Source organism: Geotrypetes seraphini, chromosome 1 (genome assembly GCF_902459505.1).
Source record: "Geotrypetes seraphini chromosome 1, aGeoSer1.1, whole genome shotgun sequence".
NCBI classification, from domain to species: domain Eukaryota; kingdom Metazoa; phylum Chordata; class Amphibia; order Gymnophiona; family Dermophiidae; genus Geotrypetes; species Geotrypetes seraphini.
The window spans coordinates 502575347-502597380 of record NC_047084.1 but is presented as its reverse complement, the minus strand read 5'-3'; the positions used below and the strand labels follow the sequence as shown (position 1 = coordinate 502597380).

At 39.5% G+C, this 22034-nt stretch overlaps 1 protein-coding gene across 3 annotated transcripts in view; it reads right to left on the bottom strand.

Moving 5' to 3' along the window:
• The window catches only part of TUT7 (terminal uridylyl transferase 7), a 317026-nt gene that overhangs the window by 195616 nt on the left and 99376 nt on the right, over positions 1-22034 (bottom strand). For all 3 annotated transcript variants that reach the window (XM_033927693.1, XM_033927688.1, XM_033927701.1), the window contains exons 9-11: positions 10943-11069; positions 8317-8436; positions 895-1029 (exon numbers count right to left, since the gene is read on the bottom strand). In XM_033927693.1, coding sequence (XP_033783584.1) covers positions 895-1029; positions 8317-8436; positions 10943-11069 — 382 coding nt within the window. The remainder of the gene's footprint in view (positions 1-894; positions 1030-8316; positions 8437-10942; positions 11070-22034) is intronic.

Sequence of the window (22034 nt, the reverse complement as noted above, 5' to 3'; positions counted from 1 at the left end):
GCTCCAGTTCACTGCTGGACCACAGGGAATTTTAAAGGTATGCGGGGGAGATGGGAGGTAAAAGTTGTAACAGTCAGCCGAGACAGGAGGGATCCCTCCTGTCCCAGTCTACTGCTGGACCACCAGGCCTTACAGTAGGCCTGGCAGAAGCCTGCAACATGTCTGGGAGGGTGAGTGGGTGGGCACTGACCTGAATATAAGCCGAGAGCGCCATTTTTGGGCCATTTTTTTTTTTACCCAAAAATCTTTGTGTATATCATATTTGAGTATATATGATAAGTAAAATTAACTAGAACAGGCTCACCAAAATGAAGGCTATCATCCAAGGAAAAGGCTCTCAGAGACCTTCACTCCATAGATCAACTGCATTTTTTTTTTCACTAATGCCAAAAAAGGCATTAAAACTGGGTCATGAGAACATGCCCAGGAGGGCACCCCAACTTGACAGAAACATACCTGAGTGGCTGGTTCAGGGAAACAACTGAGGCTAACTCAACTGAGACTCAGTATAAAACTGGCTTAGGAGCATAAAACCACAAAAGGGCAATTCAAGCCAGGTCAGGAGCAGAGCTGTTAGTCTGTCATTCATTTGCTTAGAAAACAGTGTTTCCCAGTTTTCCCAACATTCTATGCTGCATAATACCCTTAAGGGGCAAATCATTTGGGGACTATTTGCCTCTATCCACTGGTAGATGTACACAACCCATTTGTCTACTAGTATTCTACAAAGGAAAGTATGCTACTACAAAACAGGTGCTCTGTAAGCACTTCTATATAGAAGCTGGAATAGAATTATCCCCCCTCCACCCAAATGCAGTTCATGATTTGCTCTGCACAGGGTGCACACAGTTCTCTAGGAGTTGCAGAAGGTAAAGAAGCTGCCTTAGTACAAACCTCGCCTCTGCAGTGAGTTTCATCATCATGATGATCTTTACCATCAGCAGCTGGGTTATAGGCCCAAAGCACCATGTCATTTTCAACCATTTTAAGGTTAAAGTTCATCAGTTTGCATACAGCAAATCTCTCAATCTGAATAAAAACAAAACAGGTAAATCTTACTAAAGTTAGAGAAATGTAGTGTTTTCTTTTTTTTTTCCAAATCTTTAAACAAATACATCAAGTGTACATTAAATATAAATTATCATAATACATTATCACTTGAAAATTCCATCACAATATGTATCTAAAAGATTATATATCCCACCCCCTCCCATAATCATACACAAATAATAAAATTCTTATGTATATTAATCATTTAAAATATGCAAATATATATATGCAAATCTCCATAACTCACCCCCCCTTTCTTCAATTATCACATAAGGAAAAACAATAATAAATTAACATTAATCATTATAATAATTTATTATTGGCCCCCACACATCCTGAAATCTAGTAAAATGACCATTTTGTACTGCAATTAACCTTTCCATTTTGTACAGATGACACACTGAGTTCCACCAGAAGCTGTAATTTAGTCTAGAACAATTCTTCCAATTAAACGTTATTTGTTGTATCCCCACACCTGTAAGGATCATCAGAAGCTTATTATTTGCTGCAAATATTTGGCTTTTAGTTCTCATACACATTCCAAATAGAACCGTATCATATGACAATGCCACATGATTTTCCATTAAAAGATTAACTTGATCCCAGATTGATAACCAAAATGCCTGAATATATGGACAATAAAATAAAAGATGATCTAAAGTTCCAATTTCAATTTTACAATGCCAGCACCTATTAGACTTGGAGCAATCTAATTTTTGTAATCTAGTAGGGGTCCAGAATGCTCTATGCAACAAGAAGAACCATGTTTGCCTAATAGATGCCGACATCGTACCTTTAATTCTCCAAGACCAAATATGTGGCCACTGAGATTCATTAATCTGATGCTTAATCTCAATGCTCCAAATATCTCTTAATCCATTTTTAGGTTTCTTATTCAAATAATTAGATAAAATTTTATACCACTTTGCGGCCTGGTGTCCCAGAAAATCTGCCTGGAAACATAGGAATTCTAAGCTAAATTGATTATTTAAAGATTTCCATTCAGGGAACCCTACCTGAAAGCACAGTTACTTACTGTAATAGGTGTTATCCAGGGACAGCAGACAGATATTCTTGACTGATGGGTGACGGCACCGACGGAGCCCCGGTACGGTCAATTTTAGAGTGATTGCACTCTAAGAACTTGGAAAGTTCTAGCAGGCCGCACCGCGCACGTGCCTTCCCGCCCGACGGAGGCGCACGGTCCCCAGTTAGGATAAGCCAGCTAAGAAGCCAACCCGGGGAGGTGGGTGGGACGCAAGAATATCTGCCTGCTGTCCCTGGATAACACCTGTTACGGTAAGTAACTGTGCTTTATCCCAGGACAAGCAGGCAGCATATTCTTGACTGATGGGTGACCTCCAAGCTAACTAAAAGAGGGATGGTGGGAAGGTTGGCCATTAGGAAAACAAATTTTGCAAAACAGATTGGCCGAAGTGACCATCCCGTCTGGAGAATGCGTCCAGACAATAGTGAGATGTAAAAGTATGAACTGAGGACCAAGTAGCAGCCTTGCAGATTTCCTCAATAGGTGTGGAACGGAGGAAAGCCACAGATGCTGCCATGGCTCGAACTCTATGGGCTGTGACAGAACCTTCCAGAGTCAGTCCGGTCTGAGCATAACAGAAAGAAATGCACGCTGCGAGCCAATTGGACAGCGTACGTTTAGAAACAGGATGTCCCAATTTATTCGGGTCAAAGGACAGAAAGAGTTGAGGGAATGATCTGTGGGGCTTAGTACGGTCTAAATAGTAAGCTAAAGTCCGCTTACAGTCCAAAGTATGCAGAGCCTGTTCTCCAGAGTGAGAGTGAGGTTTCGGAAAGAAGACAGGCAGAACAATGGATTGGTTGAGATGGAATTCAGAGACAACCTTAGGGAGAAACTTTGGATGAGTACGCAGAACCACCTTGTCATGATGAAAGACGGTAAAAGGTGGGTCTGCTACTAGTGCATGGAGCTCATTGACCCTCCTGGCAGAGGTGAGAGCAATCAGGAAGAGAACCTTCCAAGTGAGAAATTTTAAAGAAGCCGTGGCCAAAGGTTCAAACGGAGGCTTCATTAAGGCTGAAAGAACCACGTTAAGATCCCAGATCACAGGAGGTGGTTTAAGAGGTGGTTTCACATTGAAAAGTCCTCGCATGAATCTGGAGACCAAGGGATGAGCTGAAAGGAGTTTCCCATGGACTGGCTCATGAAAAGCAGCAATAGCATTGAGGTGGACTCTGATGGAAGTAGACTTGAGACCAGAATCAGACAAAGAAAGAAGGTAATCCAATACGGTCTCCACAGCAAGGGACGTAGGATTATGATGATGAAGAAGACACCAGGAAGAAAACCGTGTCCACTTCTGATGGTAACATTGCAGAGTGGCAGGTTTCCTGGAGGCATCCAGAACAGAACGAACGGGCTGAGACAAAAGAGTATCATTCGAAGTCAGCCCGAGAGATAACAGGCTGTCAGGTGCAGAGACTGGAGGTTGGGATGCAGAAGGGTCTCCTGACGTTGTGTAAGCAGAGAAGGAAATTGTGGAAGTAGAATAGGTTCCCTGGAACTGAGTTGAAGTAGAAGGGAGAACCAATGTTGCCTGGGCCACCGTGGCGCAATCAGAATCATGGTGGCCTGTTCCCTCTGGAGCTTGAACAAGGTCCGGAGCATGAGAGGCAGAGGAGGGAAAGCATACAGGAAGAGATTGGACCAATCTAGGAGAAATGCATCCGCTGCCAGACGGAGAGGAGAGTAGAGTCTGGAGCAGAAGTGGGGCAGCTGATGATTATGAGGAGCTGCAAAGAGGTCTATCTGAGGAGTGCCCCACTGAGCGAAGATGGACTGCAGAGTGAAAGGATCGAGTGTCCACTCGTGAGGCTGGAGAATTCTGCTGAGCTTGTCCGCTAAGGAATTCTGTTCTCCCTGAATGTAGATAGCTTTCAGGAATAGGTGGTGATCTGTGGCCCAAGCCCAAATCTTCTGGGCTTCCTGGCACAAGAGGCGAGAGCCCGTCCCACCCTGCTTGTTGATGTAGTACATTGCAACTTGATTGTCTGTGCACAGTAGAAGGACCTGAGGAAAGAGAAGATGCTGGAAGGCCTTGAGGGCATAAAACATCGCTCTGAGTTCCAGGAAGTTGATGTGATGTTTCATTTCCTGGGCTGTCCAAAGTCCTTGAGTTTAGAATTCGTTCAAATGAGCTCCCCAGGCATAAGGGGAGGCGTCGGTGGTGATGACAAGTTGATGAGGAGGTAGATGGAACAAAAGACCTCTGGAGAGATTTGAGGATATCAACCACCATTGTAGAGACTGACGAAGAGAGGATGTCACAGATATGTGTCGTGAGCAAGGATCCATCGCTTGGGACCACTGGGTCGCTAGGGTCCATTGAGGAGTGCGTAGGTGGAGACGTGCGAAGGGTGTGACATGAACTGTGGAGGCCATGTGACCCAAGAGTATCATCATTTGCTTGGCAGAGTTGGAGCGTTGATGAAGCACCTGCTGACACAGAGATTGGAGAGTGTGAAGACGGTTGGACGGCAGAAATGCTCTCATGAGGACTGTGTCCAGCACCGCTCCAATGAATTGAAGTCTCTGAGTGGGGATAATATGAGATTTGGGTAGATTGATCTCGAACCCCAGAAGTTGTAGAAACATGATGGTCTGGTTGGTGGCCTGGAGTACTATCTGAGAAGAATTGGCCTTTATCAACCAATCGTCCAGGTAAGGAAACACCTGAAGGAGGTGGCCACCACAATCAGACATTTGGTGAACACTCTTGGAGAGGAGGCAAGACCGAAGGGTAGCACCTTGTATTGGTAATGACAACGGTTGATCATGAAGCGGAGGTACTGTCTGGAGGCCAGATTGACCGGTATGTGAGTGTATGCTTCTTTGAGATCTAGGGAACATAGCCAGTCGCCTTGATTGAGAAGAGGATAAAGAGTAGCCAGAGAAAGCATCTTGAATTTCTCTTTTACCAAGCATTTGTTGAGATCGCGAAGATCTAAAATGGGTCTGAGATCTCCTGTTTTTTTGGGAACTAGAAAGTAACGGGAGTAAAATCCCTGCCCCTTCTGATCTAGAGGAACTTCCTCTATGGCGTTCAGAAGAAGGAGGGATTGAACCTCTTGAAGAAGGAGGGAAGACTGAGGAGTGTTCAAAGCAGACTCTCTTGGCAGACTTTGGGCAGGAAGAGTCTGGAAATTGAGAGAGTAGCCGTGGCGGATGATGTTGAGGACCCACTGATCCGAGGTGATGATTTCCCAACGGCTTATGAAATGAGTAAGGCGTCCTCCTATGGGCTGCTGAAGATGGGCAGAAGGAGGGAGACTGGCTATGTCCTGGAGAACCAAGTCAAAAGGGTTGAGTTGATTTCTGTGAAGGGGGAGGTTTCACCTGCTGTTGCTGCTGTGCTGGTCGAGCAGCTTGCCTCTGTTGTTGCCTCTGACGCCTGGGTTGTTGCTGTGTCTGAGGTAAAGGACGAGCCACAAATCTACGTTGATAGGCCGATTGTTGGCGAAAAGGCCTAGTAGGTGGGGTCTTCTTCTTTGTCTTAAGGAGAGTGTCCCATCGAGTCTCATGAGCTGAGAGTTTCTGAGTAGTGGAGTCCATGGATTCTCCAAACAGCTCATCCCCCCAACAAGGTGCATTGGCCAGTCGATCTTGATGATTGACATCGAGTTCTGAAACTCTGAGCCAGGCCAGATGCCGCATAGCTACCGACATAGCCGTGGCCCTAGAGATCAGCTCAAAGGTGTCATAGATTGATCTGACCATGAACTTGCGCAGTTGTAAGAGCGATGAAGAAGTTTAGCGAAAGGCGGATTTTTTACGGTCAGGGAGATATTTCTCAAAAGATGACAAAGTCTGAATGAGATGCTTAAGGTAAAAAGAAAAATGGAAAGCATAGTTCCCTGATCTATTTGCTAGCATCGCATTTTGATACAACCTCTTGCCAAACTTATCCATGGCCTTACCTTCTCTGCCAGGAGGGACAGAAGCGTATACACTAGCCCCCGTGGATTTCTTTAAAGTAGATTCCACCAGTAAAGACTCATGGGGGAGTTGCGGCTTGTCAAAGCCTGGATAGGTATGACCTTATATAAGGAGTCCAGTTTGCGGGGAGCTCCTGGGATGGTCAAGGGTGTCTCTAGATTTTTGTAAAATGTCTCTCTTAATATGTCATGGAGAGGCAGTTTGAGAAATTCCCTTGGAGGCTGGTCAAAATCCAGAGCATCGAGAAATGCCTTGGATTTTTTGGATTCAGCCTCCAAGGGAATAGAGAGAGATTCACACATCTCTTTGAGAAAAGAGGTAAAAGAAGTTGCATCAGGTTTAGAGGACGGATCTAAAACAGAAGGATCCTCTTCCCCTGATGAACACTCTCCCTCTGAGAGAAGAGGGTCCTCCGAATCGCCCCACAGATCAGGGTCCCTTACTTGAAAACTGCGGTCCCGGGATTCCGGTGTGGAGGGTTCTAGGTGTCGAGTTTTATGCATCGACTTCCCAGACCTCTGTGAAACGGTACCGGGAGATGTTATAGGCTGTGTCAGCGCCGAGGTTTGAACAGCCTGGTGTAAGGATCTCGGTTCCGGCGCTAAGACCGGCATAGATACCGAGGAAGAAGTATGCATCGGTACCGACAAGGTGGATGCCGACAAAGGAGGCTGGTCCACTGTCGGTACCGGAGGCCCAGACTGGACCGGGACTGGAAGGCTCGGTGTCAGAAGAGCAGGTAACAGCTGCTGTAGTTGTTCTTTAAGCTGTACTTGCAGGACGGCGGCAATGCGCTCGTCCAGTGAAGGCACCGGTACCGCTTTTTTCTTCTGCGGTACCTTGGGTGCCGCTCTACACTCCGAAGAGAAACCCGATGTAGAGGGGCTTACCTCAATCGGAGCGGAGCGCTTCCGCGGGCGCCTCGAGGTCGGCAGGATTGGGCTCGCTGCCACTGAGACCGGAGGGCGCTCCAGCGGGGAAGGCTTCTTAGCCGGCTTACCTGAAGGGTGCGACGCCGGCGCGGTGTCGACGAGGCAGGTGCCGACTGCGTCGGGGTCGAAGTGGGGACCGGTGCCGCCGAATCCGACATCTCGGTACCAAACAATAATCGCTGTTGGATTTGTCGATTTTTTAAAGTTCTCTTTTTAAGAGTGGCACAGCGGGTGCAGGTAGATGCTCGATGGTCAGGACCAAGACACTGTAGACACCAGTTGTGCGGGTCTGTGAGTGAAATTGGTCGAACGCACCGCTGGCACTTCTTAAACCCGGGTTGAGGGGGCATGAATGTAAAAACGGCTTCAGCCAAATCGAAGGCCGAGGCCTCGATGGTGGCAACAGGCCCCGCTGGGGCGAAACCGAAAAAATGAAAGAAAAAACAAATTAAGTTTTGTTTTTTTTTTTTACAAAGAAAATAAAATAAAATGAGGGAAACAATATTTCCCAACGAGTTTACGCGAGCGGGAAGGCGAAAGAGAAAAAAGTTTTCAACAGCCGTTGAAAAGTGCGTCTTCTTAGCTCCGCGGAAACTAAGAAACTGGGAACCGCGCGCCTCCGTCGGGCGGGAAGGCACTCGCGCGTGCGCGGTGCGGCCTGCTAGAACTTTCCAAGTTCTTAGAGTGCAATCACTCTAAAATTGTCCGTACCGGGGCTCCGTCGGTGCCGTCACCCATCAGTCAAGAATATGCTGCCTGCTTGTCCTGGGATAATAGCTCTGCTTCAACTGCAACCATTTATAACTTTGTTTTTTATTTAGACCATATTTATGTTGCAATTGTGAAAACTCAAGCAGTTTACCATTATGAATAACTTCATTTAAGGATAAATGTGGTGTTTTCTAATTCAGAACAATTGCATGCACGAACTCTAGGAAAAAAAAAAAAATCTAAAACTGGTACAGACAATAACTAACTCCAAATAAGGAAGCCACCCCATTCCCTTTATTATTTTATTTGTTCTTCTCTGTACCTTTTCTAATTCTGCTAAATCATTTTTGAAATGCGTTGACCAGAACAGCACTATTTGAGTGAAAAAATATGTGGTTAATAAATGCTTACTAATTAATTAATAAATTAATAAAAGTATTACTTTGTGACTTCATTGAGTGACCCCTGGTATTAGTAGTTTTTGAAAGAATGAACAAATCAATTCACATTTACCCGTTCTACACCACTCAGGAATTGGATGATAGAACTGTTACTAATGTTTTAAGTATTATTTGGGCATCAAAAGAATAACAATATTTGAAAACAATTTCATAATACTGTATATATGGCTTCACATACCCAAGACCCGAAGTACACGGGAAGAAGAGGCTGCCTCCTTTGTTGTAGAAAAAAGATGACCATTAGTGCAAACACGTAAGGTGGCAACCCTCCTTCTTCAGGCTGGTCTATGTGGCAAAGCTATCCAAAGTGCATGTGAGGGGAGAGAGAAAAGAATGAATATCATTATAAGGTCCACATTAATTTATAGCAATCTTTTCCTGTCTCATGAATTACTATCAACAAGTATCTAAGATTCAAAATTCATATCTTTATCTTTTATGTTTTGCAGATAACTAGTGAACACTGGTAGAAACATGAATACAGAACATCCCAACAAAACCTTCAGAAGATCCCGTAAAGGCTTTGGTTCACCACAGCAACATTATTATACTGATCTATAGTCACTAGTAAATAATAATTGAATACTTTAACGGTTAAAATTAAATAAACATCCATTTCATACTCAAGACAAAATAGATATTGCAGGTAATGTTTTTAATTACTGGATGACTCACTGATAATCTAAGGAAATATTTCTCTAGAGAAAATATAATGGATGCATAAAATAGTCTCGGGAATAAAAATGAATTGTATCTGTATTCAAGAAAGCATGGGACAAGCTCAGAGGAACTCTAAGGAAGAGGAAGGGATTGTAGGACTCAGTAGTTGGTATGGATGGGCAGACTGGAGAGGTGGTCAATATCTGCTGTTATTTTCTATGTTTGTACGCTTGTCTTTAAAATGTCTTAGAATATAAAGCATTTTGGTTATGCTACCTTAAATTTGTTTATATGAGTTTCTAGAACTGTCTGCATCCTCCATGTTGCTGTCTGTTTTAAATGGCTTCTTTGTCTTACCCTAATCACACTAGGGTGAACTTCTATGCACTAAATTAAAAAACAAAAACTGCTTGAATGGTCATGATGTACAGTAAACTTGCTACCTACAAATGTATTTTAACTCAGGTCACAGTGGTGCAGTTTCAATTGCAACATGAATGCCTTTCTTTAGTACTTTTTTCTTTCTTTCTCGAGGACTTTCACTGAGCATGAGAAATAAGAATGGCTGATTAATAAGAATTGCTCTAGGGAAAGACAGCAGAGGTAACAAGAATGAATAATTTTTTTAGCCAACATCCCCTGAACCAGTCAGGCATATGATATGGTGATATGGAGAAAGGAGCTGAGAATAGAGGGCAATAAAAGCTTCAACTAAAGCAAACTGTTTTTTTAACTGGTGCAAAGTTCTTCACATAATTTATGTTTTAACATGGAGTTAAGAGACAATTATGTCTGGGACCTTACTCCCATAGCTTAGCTAAAGATTCAAACTGCAGACCTGGTGAGATCACCTGCTACTGTGCTAATGGTGTGCTGATGGACGTGATCTGAGGGTTTTAGGGCTAGATTCACTAAAACCCCCTTACCTGTCTGATCCGGATCCGACCTGTGGCCGAGTCTTACCAGGCGAGCGATCCACTAAAGTCTCCCCATGCAAACTACCATAAGCGGTCCCATGGATCGCTGAAGATCGATCGTGACGCATGCACAAACCATCATTGTTGGCTGTGCATGCGCCACTCTCCTGTACAAGCGAGGTCAAAACAAAGGGGGAAGGGTGGCAAAGTAATCCAGGCAGGTGAAGGTGGACATGATCGAGGGCTGAGCCAGGCCCTATTTCGTCTTCCCTTCTTCACCAGGACTCGCTGCAGCCTCTTTTAAAAAGCCAATTCATGCGCGCCGGGAAGGGGGGGGGGGAACTGTCCAGCTTACCTGTGAAAGAAGGGCAGTTATGGACAGTCGCGACAGCAAGAGTTACTCCAGTGGCATCTGCATACTGCTTCTGAGGGCAGGAGAGTCGGCAAGGACTTTAGCAACTGGTCCCCAATCAGTGTTCCTTATTTTTTTTAGTGAATTGCTGCCTGCCTACATTTGCATGCGCGGATTGGATCGAGAGTAAGGTTAGTGAATTGGGTCGCAAAGTGGTCAGGACACGATTGGTATCCTTAGTGAAGCTAGCCCTAAGTGTCAGAAAAATCTCTCAAGAAATCTCATTATCACCCTGATTTATGGAAAGGGGTAGCTAATATAAAGTAAACAACAAAAGGAATTGACCCCAAAATATCCACAAAGAAGAAAATCCAGAGAACACCAAAAAAACTCTGTGGAGTGATGATGTTCTCAAATGGACTTTATTTGAAAGTATCAAAGCTCCAAAGGTACACTAAAATCATCCACATAAAATAATTCCATCCACATAAAAGTAAATCCTTTCCATTGCAAATGCAAGCAGTGTCTCACTTCCGATTCACCACACAATTGTTTCCCACGTACTCACCTTTATAGGACCCACAGGGACCCCTGAAGAAGACTTTTTGTCGAAACGCGGACCGTGTTGGGTCCTGTATCCCTAGCGGACTAGGTCCTTTAAGGCTCTTATGTGGATGATTTACTTTTATGTGGATGATTTTAGTGTACCTTTGGAACTTTGATACTTTCAAATAAAGTCCATTTGGGAACATCGTCACTCTACAGAGTTTTTTTGGTTTTAGCTAATATAAAGTAAAATATATAGAAGGAGAGGAAAGGAGTAGAGGACTATAAGCAAAAGCCACATAAAATTTTAATTAGGAAACTAAATTCACCTTTGCCCAGTATCGGAAAGCAACAACCAAAGGAGTAAGGCATGGTTCCAGTCTTCCTAGTGCAGCCAAATGGATCGTGGTCAGATATGCATTTTCATTCCCTGCACTCACCTTACACAAAAGGCCACTAAAATTATAAAGATAAAGAAAATATTAAAATGCTATCATAAAAGATTATTCATATAAGTCTTAGGAAATGCTACATCCTTTGAAAACAACAAACATTTGCATGTAACATCAACCTTGCAATAAAAACTCCAAAAGCATTAGTTTTGCTCATTTCTGATATACAATAATATTTTTTGCTAGGTTTCAAAAGTTATATATTGATATTTGATTAGGTCTGGAAAACACCAGGTATATAAAACCCAAGACTTGACATTCATTGAAAGAGATTCTAATGGTCTCTATACAAAGGAATGCTACAATCACCAATTGCACCTTCCTGCTGGACCAAGATAGCAAAATTACTTACCTGTAAACAGATGTTATCCAAGGACAGCAGGCAGATATTCTCACATATGGGTGATGTCATCCACGGAGTCCGGTACAGACAGTCCACAAGTACAGTGTCACTTTAAAACTTGAAGACCACCCACATCATGCATGTGCCTTCCCGCCCGCTGCCTGCTCGTGTCCAAAAAGATTTGATGAAGAAACTTGGAGTTGAGTGTCCACTTGTGAGGCTGAAGGATTCTGCTCAATTTGTTTGCCATACATTTTGCTTTCCTGCCAAGTAAATTGCTTGCAGGAAAATGTTGCGAGGGATCATCCAAGACCAGATCTGTATCGCTTCCTGGGAGAGGCGGCAAGATCCCGTTCCTCCCTGCTTATTCACAAAGTACACAGCTACTTGGTTGTCTGTGCAGATGGCTACTTGATTGAGGAGATGATCCTCAATGTGAATAGAGCATTGCTTGTAGTTAAGGCAGATTGATGTGAGAAGTTTTCTCCTGAGGATTCCAGGTTCTTTGGGTATTGGAACCATCAAGGTGGGCTCCCCATGAAATCATGGAAGCATCAGTTAGAATCTTTTTTTTCTTCATTATATTTTTATTTTCAAATTTCACAAAAAGTGTAAACAATAATAAAATACATTTGATACATGCATGGTATCACTTTTATATCTAACACAATGTATGTCTGAATTTGATTTTCCCCTTCACCCTCCCCCCACCCCTTCACCATTTTAATATAATATTTTCAAATTTTATAAAAGTATATAACATATTGGAATACAATTGTTCAATAAACATATTTATATCTAATACAATATATTTTGGATAAATTTTATTCATTTTCCCTCCCCCCACCCTTCTATTATCCCTTAATCATTTGTTACATTTTGTATAATATATTATAATATACTATATATAAATTGTTTTCCTTACCCCCCCTATATGTGTGTCATAAGAAAATCTCTAAAAGAAGAAAGGAAGAAAAAGTATTCTATTATTTAATCATTACAGTATTTTGTCAATGGCCCCCATATTTTTATAAATTTATCATATGTCCCCTTTTGTATTGATATTGTTCTTTCCATTTTAAAAACATGGCATATTGTATTCCACCAAAATGTGTAGTTTAGGTTGTTGTAATTTTTCCAATTGTTAGTTATATGTTGAATGGCAACCCCTGTCATAATTAATAAAAGTTTATTGTTTTCTGGTGAAATTTGACTTTTTTTTCTCATCATTGTTCCAAATAAAATTGTATCATATGATATTGCAATATGATTTTCCATTAATTTATTAATTTGTGGCCAAATTGAATTCCAAAATATTTTAATATAAGGACAGTAATATAATAAATGATCTAATGTCCCTGGTTCTAGATTACAGTGCCAACATCTATCAGACTTAGAACTATCTAGTTTTTGTAAACGAGTAGGGGTCCAAAAAGCTCTATGTAATAAAAAGAACCATGTTTGTCTCATAGATGCTGACACTGTACATCCCATGTTAGAATCTTTTGATATTGTGGCACTTGGAACAAAAGTCCCTTGGAGAGGTTGGTAGGTGTTAGCCAGCACTGGAAAATTTTTGAAAGTTGTGATCTAACTCTGATCTGCTGAAAGAGAAGGCATGTGGCCTAAGACCACTGGGTTGAAAGAGCCCATTGAGGATCTCTGAGATGGAGACAAGCAAAAGGAGTGGCATGTACTGTAGATGTCTTGTGACCAAGTACTCGCAGCAATTGGCATGTTGAAATGTAGCAAGAGGAGGAAACTTTCTGACAAAGTTGAATCAGAGTGTTGAGTCTCTGTTGTGGTACAAATACAAGACTTTGAAACGTGTTCAAGAGTGCTCCAAGAAAAGATTAGGTTCTTACCTTGCTAATCTTTTTTCTTGTAAATCCATACTCTATTCCTGAACAACTGGGTAGTCAACCCCATCTTGCAAGACTCTTGTAGGACGCTTCATTTGAATAGCTTAGCTCCTCTTCTCTTATCTCTAGACTGCCCTCCAATTTCCAGTGTGTAACAAAGCAGATGGCAATCTCTGTAGAGGACACAGAAGAGAGGAGGGGTATGAGGAATCTCCCTGAGAAACAAGTCTAATCTGCTCATATCAATAAACAACATAATAAGCAAACATTCTTATGGAAATAGAACAAACAAAGAAATAAAGAGACTCAAAATGCACTAACAATGTGGGGCACAGGAACAAGAGACCCCCTTGAAGGCAAGACGCCCAGGAACAAGAGACCCCCATGAAAGCAAAGTGCCCAATATTCATGGATGGTATTCTTAATAAGGCTGGTCAGATAAACAAGTCGTAAATATGAATATATATATGTATATATTTATATATGTGTTTAAGAAGGTATAATATCAATAAGATATATTTTATATAGGTATGTACAAGTAGGTATGTATAAACAGGTAGATTGATTATATATTAAAGGCAGAAATAAGAAAGAGGATTGATGATGATTTAAGAGGGCTTTATTGAGAACCAACTAAGAAAACGCTAACTCTGTATTGTGACACCTTTATAAAAACACAAGTATTGATATGGTTTAATAATGTATTGATTACGGTTTAATAATGTCTGTATTGAAGCCATCCCAGGAAACACAAACTCTGTATTGTAACACCTTTACAGAAATGTAACACTATTACAAAGCTCATATAACCCACTCTGAATTGACTCCCCCAGTCATTAGCAGTGGTATAGAAGCTGTCAATAAACATTAAACTTACTAGTACTTATTGAGGCAAACAATCAGCGAATCAGCATCTTCCACAGGGGGCTTCAGGAACAGAGTGTGGATTTACAAGAAAGGAGATTAGCAAGGTAAGAACCTAATCTTTCCTTCTTGAACAATCCCACTTTATTCCTGAACAACTGGTGTGTAACAGAGCATTTCCTCAAACTTAAGGTGGGACTGATGAGCCAGCTGTCAGAATCGAAGAGCCAAATGTGGAATTCCACTTAGCCGCCACATTTATCCTGTAAACTTGGTAAACGTATGCAGAGAGAACCAAGTGGCGACTCCACAAATCTCTTCCATGGAAACACCGAGGATTCAGCCCACGAGGAAGCAACACCTCACATAGAATGGGCTTTCACTGAAATAGAAGGCTGCTTCCCAGATGCAATGTAAGCGGATGAAATAGCCATCTGGATCCATTTGGAAATGATGGCAAGCACGAACAAAATTTGTTTGTGACCTCTAATTATCTCAGCAAAAGCCTGAGCATATCTAAAGATTTCAACACTCTGTGGTGCACCTCCTGATTAATGTGGAAAGCTGAAATCACTTTCAACAAGAATGAGGGGTGCAAAGAAAGGGATTTCTACAGGACAAAGCCTGAAGTTTGGACACCCTCTGGGCAAAAATAATGTCCACCAGAAATATCGTCTTTGACAGTGAGATCCATAAGAGAAGCTTGGTTCAGCGGCTTGTAGAATGGGCTCACAACCGGAGAACCAGATTAAGATTCTAAGTCGGAAATGGCTGACACAGTGGAGGGCGGAGTCACAACATGCTCTTTAAAAACCGAACCACATCTGGATGTGCCACAAGCGAGTACCCACAGGACTTGGGACCAAAACAGGAAAGGCCGGCCTGAACTCTCAGAGAGCCAACTGCTATGCCCTTTTCCAGTCCCTCTTGGAAAAAGGCGAGTACTACTGAGACCAAGGCCAAGCTCAGATCTTTTGTTCTGTCGAGTGCACCAAGACTGGAAACACTTTCAGGCCTTTGCATATGCTGCAACGATCAACTTCTTTTTTGCTGCTCAAGATGGTAGCCACAGCACTATCTGAGCAGCCCCTGCACACAAGCACTGTGTGCTCAAAAGCTATGCCGTAAGACCAAAGCAATCCGGATCCTGTTTGTTTATTCCTCGCCCGCCCTTATCCAGGGCGAGTTACATGTTAACATACAAAATAGAGGGCGTGGCTTGGAGCGCGCACAACATGGCAGCTTAACCGCATCGCTCCTCACACCCAGGCAACAAACTCGAGAAAACTAACTGTTTTACTTTGCTCACCCGAGCTAAAAATAATAAAATATAACTAAGGAAATGGCTGCGACGAGACAGGGGAAGCCTGAAAAGCCGTGTACATCGGCGAAGAGGTCAAAGATCACCCCCGTGTCACCGTCGAGTGTGCCGATCCCACTGGAAGCTGAGGAATTAACTGAAACATCGGATATCATGGCTGAACTATTTAAAATTAAACTTATGTTGACAGATAACGCCTGCAAACTTTCAGAGGTCAAGGAAGAACTGCTTAGTCTGAAACAGGAATTTCAAACTGACAGGCAGAGAATATCTGTAATAGAAGAAAAAATCGGGCAGTTGGAAACTTTCACACAAAAGTGTGAAGAAGAAAAAAAAGATGTAACTGCTTTAAAAAATCAACTGATAGATATGGAGAACCGAGGGAAAAGAAAGAACATTAGAATACTAGGTATGGCTGAAAATCTTGAAGGGGGAGACCCTGTACAGTTTCTGGAAAATCTTTTACCTAAACTGCTTCAACTAAATTCTAAATGGCCGTTAGAAATAGAACGTGCCCACAGAATTCCCACAAGAAAATCAGCAAACCAGACTGCTCCTAGACCTTTAATCTTTAAAGTATTAAGATACCAACAAGCCTTGGAAATATTGAAAGTTGCAAAAGCAAATAAAAACCTAAATTATAAAGGATCTAAATTAATCTTGGTTCCAGATTTCGCCAAATACACTGCAAATATAAGGAAACAATTTCTTACATTCAGACAGCAACTAAAAGAAAAAGGCTACATATATGGACTATATTATCCATCTACAATGAGAGTGTCCACTGGGAATAAATCCATTTATTTTCAAGACCCAGCAAAACTAAAAGAATTTTTGACACAAGATGAACCAATGTTAACATAAAAAACTGATTAAAAGACAACTTTCAACTAAAGAAGAAAGAGAAAATACAAGATAACATTAAAAATAAGAAGATGGATAAAAGAAGAAAAAGACAATGATTTTCAAGATCCTGGAAAACTGAAAAATAAAAGAGAAGATTCATCTGAAGATAAGAGATAAAAATACAAGATATAAAAAAAATGGTTAAAAAGAAAGAAGACAACAATGATTATTAACAAAATGAATTATTTTTAAAAATGTTTGAAAATCTTTGATTTAACAATTTTTAAAATATTTTGGATGTTATGAATTAAATTATTTATAAATTTTATTCCATCCAATTTTAAAACATTGATAAATTTTAATTAAGCTATTATTAATATACTGGATATTATTATATATATTATATTAATAATAGACATCAATTTATTTATAGAATTATTGTTTCTATATTTATTACTGCTAATATTGAGGGGAAAAATTGATTAACTAAGTAGGAAATCACTATAATATAGACATTAAGTATAGAATCTTAAAGATATATTTTATATATTATCTATTTATATTACTATGAATGATGATATTTAAAAAAAAAAAAATGTTTAATAATGATTTTATTTTAATTCTGAATTAATAACAACAAATATATTTAATTATTTATATAAATATTTAATATATATGAATTAGAACTGTAGACAAATATTGTATTATTGAAGGATTAATATAATAGTTATATTTAATGATTTCAAAATATTATATGATTTATTCATAATTGATATGAATTATAATATATAATGGGATTATTAATGAAGGGAAAATGAATAATAGGGTGGGTAAAGAAACATAGAATATATTGAATTAGAACTTAATTTTTAAAATAATTTTTGAATGATTAGTTGCCTGGGGGAGGGTATATAGGTTTTGCATGTCCAATGTGTGTTCCAAGTCAAACATTGATAGTGGGAGGGTGGGGTGGGAAAATAAAGGGAGGGAATGGGGATCAATATACATTAATTGTGCTAAGATCTAATCATGTTTATTATTATAGAATATTGCTTAAAATTTTAATTATAAATAGATGGATATAAAAATTTATTCTATGAACGTCAATGGTTTAAATCATCCTATTAAGAAGAAAAAAATATTATCATTCCTTAAAAATCAAAATGCGGACATCTACTTCATTCAAGAGACCCATCTTTCGGAAATTGAATCTAAAAAATTATCTGGGGGCTGGATTTCTAAATGTTTATTTGCACCGGCTTTAAAGAAAAAAGCTGGAGTGGCTATATTGATAAACAAAAAATGTAATGCAAATTTCAAATTAATAAATTATGACCCCTTAGGTAGATGGGTGCATATCAAAATGGATCTGGGAAATACTACCATGGATTTATTCAATTTATATGCTCCTAATACGAATCAAATGGAGTTTTTCAAACAAATTCAACAATTACTTTTACCACTGGCTACATCTAATTTAATAGTAGCAGGGGATTTCAATGCTGTAATGGATCCAATTTTGGATAAAAAACCAAGTAGAATTATGAAATCATTAGGCTTAGATAATTTGACTCAATCTTGTGATTTAGTAGATATATGGCGTATTCTTCATTTTAATGATCAAGAATTTTCTTTTTGTTCTCAGGTCCACAAATCCTTTTCACGAATTGATTATATATTTGTTTCCAATAACTTAGCGCAGCGTGTATTAAAAGCAGTAATAGATCCTATTATAATTTCGGATCATGCTGGTGTGTGGATTAATCTTCAAAATAATGATATTGAACATTTCAATTCAATTTGGAGATTTGATAATAAATTTTTAGCAGATTCAAATTTTCTGGAAGAATTTAAATTAAAAATACAAGAATTTTTTCAAATTAATGATTCGGATAATATTAATGCTGAAATCTTATGGGATGCTTTTAAAGCAACAATGAGAGGGAATATTATTTCATATTCAGCATATATTAACAAACAACATAAAAAACAGTTTCTTGAATTAGGAAAACAAATTAAAGTATTAGAAAATAAATTAATTGAAAAATGGGAAAATAATACATTACAAGATTTATTAAAACTAAAAGTTAAATATAATGAGATTTCTTCTCAATTTGTGAGGAAAGATTTATTTAATAGACAAGTTCAATTTTATGGAAATTCAAATAAAGCTGGGAAATTATTGGCAAATTTTCTTAAAGCAAAAAAAAGAAAATCCAAGATTATTGCAATAAAAGATATACAAGGTAATACACACACTAATAATAAAGACATTTTAATACAATTTCTTGATTTTTATGAAGATTTATATTCTTCTGAATCTTATGAAAATAAAGAAAGAGATGGACTAAGTTTTTTAAATTCATTTATTGGACCAAATGTTCCAGATCATATAAAAAGAAGTTTAGAAGAACCTATATCTTTAAAAGAAATAGAATCAGCATTGAAGTCTCTTAGAGCTGGATCCGCTCCGGGTGGTGATGGTTATACGGTTGAATTTTATAAATCATTTCAAAACATTATTTTACCATATCTATTAAAGTTATATCAGTATCAAATGAATAATGGGAATATATCAGGTACAATGGCTGATTCACTAATTATTGTCTTACCAAAACCAAACAAAGATCCTACTTTGGTTTCAAACTACAGGCCTATTTCCTTACTAAATGTAGATGGTAAATTAATTTCTAAAGTACTAGCAATAAGATTGGCTAAAGCTCTTCCTTTCATTATTGATGTACATCAAACAGGATTTATTGCAAAAAGACATTCATCACACAACACTAGATTAGCATTTCATTCTTTAAACCTAGCAAAAACTATGAATGATCCAACTTTTATGCTATCTTTAGATGCAGAAAAAGCATTTGATAGAGTAGAATGGAAATTTATGTATCAAGCTCTAGAATGGTTTGGAATAGGACCCGATTTTATTAAAATGATTCAGACTTTGTATAGCTCTCCTGGTGCAAGATTATATATAAATAACAATTTATCAGATAGATTTAACTTGCAAAGGGGAGTTAGACAAGGATGTCCTTTGTCCCCATTACTGTTTGATATTGTTTTAGAACCCTTGTTAATTGCAATTAATCAAACTAAGGAGATAAAAGGAATCCCATTTTCTTACTGGGAATATAAACTTTCTGCATATGCAGATGATATCTTATTATATTTAAGAGAACCGGGGAATACTATTCCAAATTTACTTAATCTTCTAGAGGAATTTGGAAAATTTTCTAGATATAAAATTAATTGGAGTAAATCAGAAATTCTTCCTATTAATGTTCATTGCACCAAAGGATTATTTGATTCATATTCATTTATTTGGAAAGAGGAAGGAATAAAATATTTAGGAATTATGATCAAAAATACAATAGATGATACAGTCAAAGAAAATGAAAAACTTTTATTGAAAAAAATTACAGAAATGTGTGAACAATGGAATCCTTTACATCTTTCATGGTGGGGAAGAGTTCAAACAATTAAAATGATGATATTGCCTGTGGTTTGTTATCAAATGAGTATGATACCAATATTTTTTCAGGGGTCCTTTTATAAAAAATTAAATAATATTATTACAAAATTTGTTTGGTTTGGGAAAAGACCCAGAATAGCTTTAGTATCTTTACAAAGACCAATTGTGGAGGGAGGGGTAAATTTTCCAAATTTTTATAGGTACCATCAAGCCTATATTCTAAGACAGGGTATGTATTGGATCCTCCCAGATCTCATGGAGAATGTACCAGATTGGCTATATTTAGAATGGCGGCTCCTGTTCCCATTACATTTAGATCATTTAATTAGTATAACAATGCCTAGAAGATATAAAGATAACAGAATTTTATTAGATACTTGGAAAACATTAAGATATATAAATAACCTATCAACAAATCCAATTTCTAAATCACTAAATCAGTCTATTTGGGTAAACTCCAGGATCAAGATTGGCGGATTTAAAATCGTCTGGAAACAATGGATAAGTGCAGGTATACGAACATTAAATGATGTCATTTCAGAAGGTTCACTGCTTAGTTTTTCACAATTGCAAAATAAATTTGGCTTAAATAAATCACAATATTTTAAATGGATGCAATTGAAGCAGGCCATTCAGGCAGGGTTCCCTGAATGGAAAAATCTTAATACTCAATATAGTCTACAAGTTCTATGTTTCCAGGCGGATTTCTTGGGACACCAAGCCGCAAAATGGTACAAATTAATATATGGATTTTTAAGTAAAAAAAAGAAAAATGGACTTAGGGATATTTGGAGTATTGAGATTGGACAGACAATTTCTGTTTCTCAATGGCCACGATTTTGGTCCTGGAGATTAAGATCTACAAAGTCAGCATCTATGAATCAAACATGGATGTTTTTATTACATAGAGTGTTATGGACCCCTACGCGCCTGCAAAAGATAGATAGCACTAGATCCAATAGATGCTGGCATTGTAAAACAGAAATAGGGACGTTAGATCACTTAATTTTTTTTTGTCCCTGTGTAAATGCCTTTTGGAATTTAATTTGGCCCCAAATTAATAAGTTATTAGAAAATCATGTAGGACTCTCATATGACACCATACTATTTGGCACTGCAATGAGAACTCAGAGTCCGATCTCAGCAAATAATAATAAGCTGCTATTAATATTGACAGGAGTCGCCATGCAACAAATAACTCAAAACTGGAAGGACTACACCAAATTAAATTATACATTCTGGTGGAACTCTGTCTGTCATATCTATAAAATGGAAAAAGTAATAGCATTACAACATGGGAATCTTCATAATTTCATGAAAATTTGGCAACCATTGACAAATTATTCTACTGATTAGATTTCTTAGCACATTTATAATAGGTATATAGGAATGGGGAGGGACTTATATAATTTTTGGATTTACTATTTATGATATGATATATAGAATGTAATTACAAATGTTATGAAATAATTAATTATATTATATGTGAATTAATTGATGTAAGAATATAAAATTAATAAATAAATTATCACAATAATGATTATATTAGAATGGGGAGGGGAAGGGAATGTATATTACCGTATTTTCGCGGATATAACGCGCACCATTGTAAAACGCGCACAGGGGTATAGCGCGCAGAAATCACGATGATATGTACAAAAACTTTTCTATACCGCGCTCAGGCATATAACGCGCATGCTGCCCGACTCTCCTCTGGCCACCCCGACTCTCCTTTCGCCCTCCCCGACTCTCCTCTGGTTGCCCCGACTCACCGTTCACCCGCCCTGACTTTCGGTGCACTGCCCCGCCTCTCCGTGCCTGTCCCCCTTGAAGTCCTGTCCCCCTTGAAGGTCTGCCTGTCCCCCTTGAAGATCTGCCTGTCCCCCCTTGAAGTCCTGTCCCCATCCTGAAAGCCTGATGCCCCCCCTCGACGTCCGATTCTTCTCCCCCCTCGGCAGGACCACTCGCACCCCCACCCCGAAGGACCGCCGACTCCCCGACAATATTGGGCCAGGAGGGAGCCCAAATCCTCCTGGCCACGGCGACCCCCTAACCCCACCCCGCACTACATTACGGGCAGGAGGGATCCCAGGCCCTCCTGCCCTCGACGCAAACCCCCTCCCCCCAACGACCGCCCCCCCCCCCAAGAACCTCCGCCCGTCCCCCAGCCGACCCGCGACCCCCCTGGCCGACCCCCACGACACCCCCACCCGCCTTCCCCGTACTTTGTGTAGTTGGGCCAGAAGGGAGCC